The sequence below is a fragment of the Dasypus novemcinctus genome, chromosome 1 (assembly GCF_030445035.2).
Source record: "Dasypus novemcinctus isolate mDasNov1 chromosome 1, mDasNov1.1.hap2, whole genome shotgun sequence".
Classification (NCBI taxonomy): Eukaryota; Metazoa; Chordata; class Mammalia; order Cingulata; family Dasypodidae; genus Dasypus; species Dasypus novemcinctus.
Window position 1 is genome coordinate 33,368,499 of NC_080673.1, and position 11,205 is coordinate 33,379,703.

At 39.9% G+C, this 11,205-nt stretch overlaps 1 protein-coding gene across 1 annotated transcript in view; it reads left to right on the forward strand.

Moving 5' to 3' along the window:
- The window catches only part of PPID (peptidylprolyl isomerase D), a 53,588-nt gene that overhangs the window by 33,603 nt on the left and 8,780 nt on the right, over positions 1 to 11,205 (forward strand). The window contains exons 4-7 of the mRNA XM_058277886.2: positions 7,250 to 7,448; positions 7,540 to 8,017; positions 9,373 to 9,513; positions 11,060 to 11,166. Coding sequence (XP_058133869.1) covers positions 7,933 to 8,017; positions 9,373 to 9,513; positions 11,060 to 11,166 — 333 coding nt within the window. The 5' untranslated portion in view covers positions 7,250 to 7,448; positions 7,540 to 7,932. The remainder of the gene's footprint in view (positions 1 to 7,249; positions 7,449 to 7,539; positions 8,018 to 9,372; positions 9,514 to 11,059; positions 11,167 to 11,205) is intronic.

The window sequence follows — 11,205 nt, forward strand, 5'->3', positions numbered from 1 at the left end:
GTGGGTAATACTTACATTTAATCATAGAAATGCTCAAGAAAAGCACCCCAAATCTGGTAGCATTGATTTCTTCCAAATCTGGAAATTGGATGAGTGGGTTGCCAGGAAACTTTAAACATATATTCTTTTGTTTTTTTAATTTTTTATTCTGTGATTTTTATTTTATTTTGTTTTATTTCACATATATTCTTTCTCATCTTTTGATTGTACTCTGTGAATATGTCACTTATTTTTTAATAAAGTGAACATAAATTCCATAGAACCCTCAAGTCATATAGTATATATATATACATATAATATAAAATATTATCCCTTATTTAAATTTTATCTTAAATACTAGTTTAATAATGATTGTTTTCCACTAAAATAAAAATATCCAAGGATTAAAAAAAAAATCTACTCTTTAAAATTTTAATTACTGCAAATTTAAAGTATACAATTAATTTTAAACAATAAAACTGGCTTTAATATAATTATAAGAGTATTTCTTTTGGCTCATGAAGTTCTAAAATCTAGTTCTGGGAAGCGGATGTGGCTCAACTGATAGAGCATCTGCCTACCATATGGGAGATCCAGGGTTTAAACCCAGGGCCTCCTCGCCCATGTGATGAGCTGGCCCACACTCAAAAGCTGCCACATGCAAGGAGTGCCATGCCATGCAGGGGTGTCCCCTGTATAGGGGAGCCCCACGCACAAGGAGTGGCCCGCATTGAGCCACCCCATGCAAAAAAAGCACAGCCTGCCCAGGTGTGGCACTGCACACATGAAGAGATGATGCAGCAAATGATGCAACAAAAAGACACACAGATTCCTGGTGCTGCTGAGAATGCAAACAGACACAGAAGAACATACAGTGAATAGACACAAAGAACAGACAACTGGGGGGGGGGGAAGGGGAGAAAAATAAAATAAATCTTAAAAAAAAATACAATAGCACCATATGCTTATATATGAGCTTAAGTATGTGTGCTTTTAAAAAAATAAAATAAGGGAAACAGACTTGGCCCAGTGGTTAGGGCATCCGTCTACCACATGGGAGGTCCGCGGTTCAAACCCTGGGCCTCCTTGACCCATGTGGAGCTGGCCCATGCACAGTGCTGATGCGCGCAAGGAGTGCTGCACCACGCAGGGGTGTCCCCCGCGTAGGGGAGCCCCATGCGCAAGGAGTGTGCCCTGTAAGGAGAGCCGCCCAGCGCGAAAGAAAGTGCAGCCTGTCCAGGAATGGCGCCGCCCACACTTCCCATGCCGCTGACAACAGACAAAGAAACAAGACAAGACGCAGCAAATAGACACAGAGAACAGACAACCGGGGGGCGGTGGGGAGGGGAATTAAATAAATAAATAAATCTTAAAAAAAATAAAATAAAAAATAAAATAAAATCTAGTTCTTTGCATTTACATTTCTCTAAAGGTATTAAAATATTGGCAATATATTTACTTAGGTAATGAGCATGACTTGAAGGAAATGTTTTCCATATGTAAATGAAAATTCCCTCTTGAGTTAGTCTTTGAACAATTGGAACTCTTGGTAGATAACAGGTATCATTTAATTTATTCTCAAACATTTTGAAGAAGGAATGGAAAATCCTAGAACTTGCATTAAAATGATTTGCTTATGTATTACCAAGTTTTGCTTATAATTCTGAGTTTTGAGCAAATTTGGAATGAATTGAGAATAAATGGGAATTCTTTTTCCATTTGACTTATATGTATTTAGACTATTAGGCTGTAATACCTCATTTCTCAATAAACTGTTCACCTAGGTTTCTCAGTCTCACCAGCTGTTTCACTGTTGACATTCTCTCGTTTCCCCCCATATCTTGGTAATAATGGCCTGATGTCTTTCACTGGTTTTTAATTTCTTGCACATACACAGCTTTCAGGCCATGATTTCTATTTTTATTTATATGATGTTAACATTAGTCCCTCTAATTTGCTAATGTCCTAGCCTAGTGAAGAGCTTTCCTTCAAGACTTAGTTCAAATGGTAGCACTCCTATGAAACTGTTACTAAGACCTCCAAAGTTAGATCTCCCAGTTTTTCTTCCCTAGTATTTTGACTCCATCTCCATTTTCTATTATATGCTTTAAGGATCTCTCCCTTCCACCCGACAGTGGACTCCTTACAAGCTGCAGTTCTGTTTTTCCTCCTTGTAACTATGAGCAGTGCCTGGCATGACTTAGGTATTCAGTAATTTCTTCTGAATAAAGACCAATTTTTCCAGTAGATGTGTTACAGCCTAATGGGAGTACTTCAGCAAATGTTATCACTTTTTTACAATATTTTGATATTAAATATAAAAGTAAATCAAATTAATATTTAGTGTGTCCCTATCCAGCATGTCTCAAAAGTCAGAGTACAGAGTAATTCTGTTTTCCTAGATCAGATTTCAGTGTGATTGTGCAATCAATAATTGTGATATAAACTCCCCATTTTAAGCTTAAATGATTAATTTTTTAAAAAGATTTATTTATTTGTTTCTCCCCCCATACCCCCCCCATTTGTCTGTTCTCTCTATTTGCTGCGTGTTCTTCTTTGTCCGCTTCTGTTGTTGTCAGCAGCACAGGAATCTGTTTCTTTTTGTTGCGTCATCTTGTGTCAGCTCTCTGTGTGGGTGGCGCCATTCCTGGGCAGGCTGTACTTTCTTTCCCCCTGGGTGGCTCTCCTTAACGGGGTGCACTCCCACGCGGGGGATACCCCTGTGTGACAGGGCACTCCTTGCGCGCATCAGCACTGCGCATGGGCCAGCTCCACACGGGTCAAGGAGGCCCGGGGTTTGAACCGCGGACCTCCCATGTGGTAGACGGACGCCCTAACCACTGGGCCAAGCCCGCTTCCCCTGTCTTTCTTTTTAAAGGATCTTCTTTCAGGTAAATGTAAATTTTTCCTTCTGAGGAAAGGAATACTGAGGATTTGAAAAATTCAATTGTTTTTGCATTATCAAGTAAGAGTAAAATTAATACTATTGCTTCTCAGAAAAGGAATACACATACAACTTCTCTTTTGTCATGTCATTTCCAATTCCTAGAAGAATCTTGTTATACTGAGAATCTGATTTCTGCTGGTGACAGAGATACTCCTGTTCCCTAGTGGAATCTGTTATCTTCCATTTGTTCAATATTCTAGCTCAGAAAAACAACTATCCTTAAGTACTTAAATACTCACAGCCTGAGAGTCATTCTTCAATTCTGACCTTTAATTATTGCTTTTGTAGTGGAGGCAGTTTTCGCTATATGATTCAATGCAGGGATCCTAGGTTAGGATACTCCCTTTCATGTTAATACCTTGTCAACACCAATGATTCCTCTAGGAGTAGAGTCATTTTGTCTTCTCAAAGAGTTACATGTTAATCTCTTTGGAGTTCCAATTTTACTGTGAGGGCCAGTAATTTTGACTCTCTACAGATTGGACCTTGAAACTTCCTTCACCACCCCTGGTGTCCTTTCCTTTTTTTTAAGATTTAGTTTATTTATCCCCCCACCCCACCCCTTGTGGCTTGCTTGCTGTGTGCTCTCTATGTCCATTCACTCTGCGTTCTTCTGTGTCTGCTGGTCTCCCTTTGTTGAGTCATCTTGCTGTACCAGCTCTCTGTGGGGGTGGGCTGTCAGCTCTCCATGGGTGCAGGCCAGCCTGCCTTCACAAGGAGGCCCTGGGAAGCAAACCCAGGGCCTCCCATATGGTAGACAGGAGCCCAGTCTGTTGAGCCACATCCACTTCGCCCTGATGTCCTTTTAATTTCTTACCTTTGACATGGGGGTGAGTGTTGCTTTAAATCTATCTGGAGCCCTAGTAAGGACCTCTGTGATCCACAACCTATGCCCAGATAAAGGTAGAAACTCAGATATGTATGAAATACAATATTGTTTTTCTATAACTCAGCGCAAATTCTATTTTGAATTTTCTATTTCAAGTGACAAGATTAATCCCATAATCTGTGTTAATTCGCGGTATTCCTCCTGGGGATTAGATCTAAATTTGAGAGGCCCTAATATGGTGGCATGGTGGCAAGTTTTGGGGTTGGGAACTCTGGTTCTCAATGTCACCTGACATCCATTGAGAAATTCATCATCCCAGCTCAGTCATTCTCACAGGCTTCTGTTGATTTGAGTTCCTATCTGTAAATTCCCTTTAGTTCTGGAGGCTCTCTTTCCTCTTTCATTTCACATCTGGGAGTACAGGGACATTGCTTTGCTCCTATTCTAAATTAGGCCATAGGAAATCTCTGGAAGCCTGTTTAGTTCCCATCTGCTTGCTCACACCAAGAGTCCATGTCCTCTCTCTGGAGCCTGTGCCTTCCCAGGGCTGAATTCAGGAAATAGGGCACATTTTCCCTCTGTTCTCAGATCTCACAAACTCATCTATGGGTGGCTTTTTGCTTCCCGGAGATGTGTCTGAGGAACATGGTACAGACTCCCTATCTCTCAGAGAATGGACATCTGCCCTGCCATTGCTTCCACTCCTGCTATTCTCCTATGACCAGGCACAACTCCTTCCCTAACATAAGGAAAAGGTCTTTTTGTTTAGGTGGGGTTTTTGTTTTGTTTTGTTTTTTTCTGAGAGTGGAAAGTCATGCTCTTAAAAAGATGTTTTGTCTGAATCTTTCCTATGCAGTAATCTTTTCTGTACCTCCAGAGGCAAGACTTTTGTCTGCTTTCTTGCACTTATATTTTAATTTTAAAGCAATGAGCACAGATTGCCTAGTTGCTTCCTTGGGCGGTGGGGGAAGGGGTAGGCAGAGTGTGAGTGAAGAGAATGTTGTTGGGGAAGGGACCACACTTATGAGGAATAATAAAAATAACAGATTCTCAGAGCAAATAGTCCCCCTTCCATCCAGAAGAAATTGTGCCCATAGCACTAAGGAATGTTGTACGCCCTTTGGCCCTTCTGCTCCGTTCCTTGCTAAGCAACGGAAAGGTGTCAGAACTCAAAAAACCTCTTCTAAGCAAGGAGACTGATAGTAGGACAGATTGTCTTCTAGGAGAAAACTTTATCATCTTATTAGAGATCCAGTTCTGGAGTGGTTTTAAAAGGTACGATTCTTTGGTTTGGTTTGGTTCTAGGAATCTTTATATAAAGCTGTTACTTTACTGTGAAAAATCTAAACAGTGAAAAAAACATTTAGTCTTTTACACTACAAAACCTGTGTAACAGGAAGAATCACATTCTTTTTTTCTAAGAATGTAGAAGCATCTTCAAGCACTTTTGAAGTTCTAACTTTCATTTTGAAATACATCGATATTAATAATTATTAAAGTATTAGTTATTAACAGTTAATAACTATGCATACTTACTGAGTGCTTATGTGTTCGATGTTTTTTTTTAAGATTTATTTATTTCTCTACCCCCCACCCAACGCCCCAGTTGTCTGTTCTCTGTGTCTATTTGCCTCGTGTTCTTCTTTGTCCGCTTCTGTTGTTGTCAGCCCCATGGGAATCTGTGTTTCTTTTGGTTGTGTCATCTTGTGTCAACTCTCCGTGTGTGTGGCGCCATTTCTGGGCAGGCTGCACATTCTTTCATGCTGGGTGGCTCTCTTTGTGGGGCACACTCCTTGCGCTTGGAGCTCCCCTACGCGGGGGACACCCATGCATGGCACGGCACTCCTTGTGCGCATCAGCACTGCGCATGGGCCAGCTCTGCACGGGTCAAGGAGGCCCGGGGTTTGAACTGTGGACCTCCCATGTGGTAGACGGACGCCCTAACCACTGGGCCAAGTCCGCTTCCCTGTGTCCGATGTTAACACAAATAATTCTATATTTAATCCTCATAAAACCCTTAGGAGATACATATTATCTAACTTTACAGATAAGGAAACTGAGGCACAGAGAGGCTAAGTAACTTGTCTAAAGTCACAAGTTAGCATCTGCTAGAGCTTGGATTTAAACCTTGGAAGTCTGATGGCAAAGCAGAAGTGTCACTAGTGCCTAGTTAATGATAATTATATTCTTTATGATAGTGGTTCAGAGTACAAGTGACAATTCTAGCAATGATAAGCTTAAAGGTGATTTTTTAAGCTAGTAGATCATAATAAAAATTTTTATGTGAATTTATAATTGTCATATATGTGAGATGAGGTGTAAGTTACCAGTTCACTAGCTTAGAGATGCTAGGAATTATTTTTGTTTGTGATAGTCTCAAAAAGTCCTTGGACATGAGACTGGGCTAGAGAAGAATTTTGATTGCTCTGTTTCTCATGGGACACAAAGATTTTGTGCTGAGCCATCCCGGATCATCAGAGCACCACAAGGAATAAGCACTATGGACCTGAAGGACAGCGACCTGTGAGAAATAAACATTTTACATGAATTTTAATGTGCTGGAATATGAAAGAATCAGCATGGAGAGCTGATACAGGGAATCTCCTCAAATTACACATCATAGAGGTCTATTAAACTGTCCTTCTCCTTCATTAGATGGACGAGTTGTATAGTTTAGAATAAGGAATTTATCTTTTTCATCACTGTATCATCAGCACTTAGAAAAATGCCTGACAAATAGTAGCCCAATAAATATTTGTCAAAGAAATAAATCAACTTTTGCTAAGTATGGCAGGCATACCTATATACGCATGCATTTTTGTAATGACAGAACTTTGTGATTATAAAGAAAGAGTAATCAGTATAAAATCTCTATTGATTTGTCCTAGAATTTTCCCATTTGTCTTTGCAAAAAATATGTTATTTTAACAACTCCTTCACAAGTTAGTTTATAAAGAACACCTAGTAAGTAATACATCTAAAAAAGTGATTTTTTACCTTTTAAAAGACTTTTTATTATGGAAAATTTCAAAAATACAAAAATAAAGAGAATAACATAAATCCCCACACACCAATTATCTGGTTTCTAACCCTGGCCAATTTTGCTTCAGCCATAACTTCACTCACGCTCCTGCCTCTAGATTATTTTAAAGCAAACTCAGACACCAAATCATTCAGTGTCACAGTGATTTTAAAGAGTCCTTGCATAACAATGCTTTAGAATTTACAAAGCAAATACATACACATTATCTCTTTTCCCTTCTCATATCTCTGTACGTTCCTCTTTACTGAAAAGGAATCAGGTTAAGAGAAATTAAATTTTAGTTGGTCACACTCCTATAAATATCGTTGTCAGAACTTGAATCCAGTTAAAAAAATCAGCCTTAGTACTTAGGCCCTAGGGTATGACATTGCAGGCCACTTTAAGTTGAGAGTAGGTAGCTGGCTGCTCTTTTAAGTCTAATCCTTTTAATTTTTATGTCTTCTGAGATTAGGCAGCAAGCAGGAGTGAGCCTTCATCATTCTCCTCTGCAGGTATTTTGATTGGGAAAACCTGGACTGGTCCTTTCCTCCAAAAAGCCACTGAGGTTGTTGCTACAGGTTATTCAAGGTTTCTACTGTCTGCAGCATTTGGTCTAAGTTCTGTCACTTCTACTGAATTGTAAGGTCAGCTACCTTGATTAGCTACCACAGGTTTGTGTCAGGCATTGCACTAAGGTATTTATGTCTTTAATCCTCAAAATGACCCTCCAATGTTAGCTTTTTTTTAACTCTCAATTTCCAGAAGAGCAAAAAGCGATTCAGTAAAGTGCAGAGCTAACGCATCTGGATGTGTCTCCAAAGCTCTTATACACCACGATGACAGGAAAGGCGACGAAACTCAAGGAAAAAAGATTAAGAAAAATTGGGGCTGTTAAACCCCAAAAATGACAAAACTAGCGCAGAGCAGAGAAGGCAGAGAAAGCGGCCGGAGCCCGCAAACCACCCGCCACGCCCTTCTGCTCTAGCGCGCTGAAGCACCGCCCAGCGGCGGAAGTCGGTCCATGGCTTCCGGCCCCTGCGGCGGAAGTAGCTCGTTGGCACCGCGCCAGCTCTCCGCGAGAGCGGTGCTTTCCGTGTGACCTACCGGGCGGCCAAGAGGTGATCTGATACCTTTCTAACGCGTCTGCAAGTCAAGATGTCGCACCCGTCCCCCCAGACTAAGCCATCCAACCCTAGCAATCCCCGAGTCTTCTTTGACGTGGACATCGGAGGGGAGCGAGGTGAGTCGAGTCCGACGCCCGCGGAATGGCCCCGAGGAGGTCAGGGTTCCCTGGATTTGGGGCATCCCTGTGGCTTGAAGGGCACGGCTGACCTGACCTGACCGCTGGAACGGGCTCGGGAATCTGAGGCTAGGTTGAGCCAGTACCTTTGTACCACTGCCATCGGTCATGCGGAACTTTCTGGAAATTTCTGGCTCTGGAAATGTAGCTGCCTCGGGCCTACGTCTCTCTCGACTTGGTTGCATCATTCCATCACCTTGTGCTATCGGGTTGGCATATTACTTTATGTTTGTAATGGAACCGTTCAGAAAGTCCACGGGAATATGCTTGGGTTAGTCTTCAGTTACCCCATATGTCTTTTGCCACAAAAAATAAATGAGCCTATGTCTTTTGCCACAAAAAAAATAAATGAGCCCTTGCCATGTTTATAAATTAAAGTGAATTTGCGTATTGCTTTTTCCTTATTGTTTACTCTTAACTTAGAGGTCCAGTTGAAGCATGTGAATATTTTTTCCATTATAGTGTTGGAGAAATGAGTTCAAAGGTGCAATGTGGTTGCCCTGGTTACATAGCAACTCAGAAGTGCATAAGGCCTTGTGAATGGGGAAGGATGCGCTTTTGTACTAAAGCACCATGTTAAAATTGCTGGCTGCGCAGCATGCATTTGAGTGCATGTACACAAGGATATATCAGGATTCAGGAATCCCATGGATGGATGTGGATACACACGTACACAGTCTCTCTCTTTCACTGACGTGTACTTTATTTTGGGAACTAGTGCTGGGTTTTAATTTCACTTGCCTGGGATTGTCTAGAAGGGAAACGTTTTTCATTTTGCCTGGAAGCCTGCCCTAGGCAGGTTCCACAGAGCACAGAGGCTACAGTTATACCTAAAATTGGACCAGCATGTCCAGTTAACAGGTATTTAATTTCCTCCTGTTAGCTATTTGGAAATTCTGAGTGCAAGTGGAAGACATTAATCAGAATTTAAAACCATGTATGCTTTGGGTTGTGATTTGATCACCTCTTTCCCATATAGAAGGTCTCAACTTAAACCCCAGTACCTCCTTAAAAAAACCAACCATCGTGTTCCCTGTATAGAGTTAACTTGCTGGCTACTGTAATTACTTACATTCTTTATATGGTATAGAAAAATAATTGTTTCAAATTAATCTAGATAGGTGATACTTCCTTTTGGTAGATTAAACCTGAATATTAGAAAAAATGACCAAAAAATGAAAACTTGGAAATTCATGGATAATTTTAGTCACCATAATTGACCCAACTATTCTTTTATTATTTGCCTATTTGGGTGTTTATTTTACATACTAATAAGATTTCATTTTCTTTTTTAGTTGGTCGGATTATCTTAGAATTGTTTGCAGATATTGTACCCAAAACAGCAGAAAATTTTCGTGCATTGTGTACAGGAGAAAAAGGCATTGGATCCACCACTGGGAAACCTCTTCATTTCAAAGGATGTCCTTTCCATCGAAGTATGTGTTCATTTTCTGAATCTGATTGTTCTTCAAATAGGTAATCAGTTCCTGTTCAGCAGGAGTTTGGGAAGACAACACTAAGCAGGGGAGAAGGTTAAAGGTACTATTAGTTTCTAAGAATATGTTTTGCCATCTGAGGCAGTAGCTGGGTTTCATAAAGTTGAACTAGAGAGGTGGGATTAATAAAAATTTCCCTCTCCATGTATTACAGGGGGGCCATTAAGATTTGTCGATGAAGACATAGACTATCCTAACTTGTAACATTCCTCTAAGGATGACAACAATGAGAAGGGCTCATGGTGATGATAAATAAGTTGAACTTATTATTGCTTAGTGATTATTTGATGGTTTCTTCCCTAGACTGTAGGTTCCTTGAGGTCAGGAGCCATATCTTCTCACCATTTTTTCTCCTTCTAGTATAGTTATTGAGTAAGCACTGAAGAGATACTTGATTAATGAATAACTTGAATTATATGTTACATTTTTATTAAAAACTTGATTAAGAAAAATTAGCGATTTTAAATTGTTTTTTAAAATTTAAAAATATTAACTGATTTTTAAATTTTAAATAAAATCCCAGGATGTTCTAATAAAGATCAGGAAAGCATTAATATAGTAGACTGCTCTCTTTCAAAATGTCTGCATGCAAGGTTGGCTGTTCACCAGTGTCGGAGAACTATACATTTAAATCATTCTCTAAATGATAAGGGTAGCAGCTTACTGTGCCTAGACAGTTTGTTCAAAGAACGTGATTTATGCTGAACACCTGCTTTCCTTTTCAGATTCTGGAATTTGGTATGTGCTAAGCAGAAAGTGCCTACATGATGAGTCTCCCGTAAAAACCATGGGATCTGAGTCCCGTAATAGGCTTTCCTACGTAGAAACTTCTCACACATATAATTGCATTGTCATTGGTGGGGAAGAGTGGTTATGTTACTTTTCATGGGAGGGAGGGAAAACAAGAAAGCCTGCATTTAGGTTCCTCCAGAACTGGCATTTTCCCTTATTATCTATTTCCCTTTGCTGTGTCACTGTAGTAAGACCAAGTGCTGAGTTTTCAGGGTTCTTATAGGGAATCTGAATGTGGGGTTGGTCTTGGGAACCCTTGACACAAATAGTATTATTTGCTGAAGTACTTCTGTTAGGGTGTGACAGATCTACTGAGAGAACTCCATCTTTATGCAGCAGATATTATTGAGTAGTATGTGTCTAGCCACCTGCATATTGTTACAAATGTGAAAAAACAGTTTCTGCATTCAAAGAGTCCGCTGTTTAGTGGATGAGATAAATCATAGTGTTATAAAATGGAGGCAGAGATAAGATACTATGTGAGAAAGATTAGGAGATCCAACTTTGGGGTCCCAGTAACAGTTTTATAGGGGAAGTGCCATTTGAATTAAGTCTTTGAGGGTTAGTGGTAGATGAGGCGGTAAAAGTAGTTGCATTTAGCTTATGAGAAGTGTGGAGTTTTTGTGGGGATAAGTAGGAGAAAGGCAGACATCTTTTTTTCTCTAACATCCATTTTTTTTTTTTTTTTTTGTAGTTATTAAGAAATTTATGATTCAGGGTGGAGACTTCTCAAATCAGAATGGAACAGGTGGAGAAAGTATTTATGGTGAAAAATTTGAAGATGAAAATTTCTATTATAAGGTATAATAGATGAAAATGCATGTTTATTGCTAATATAAA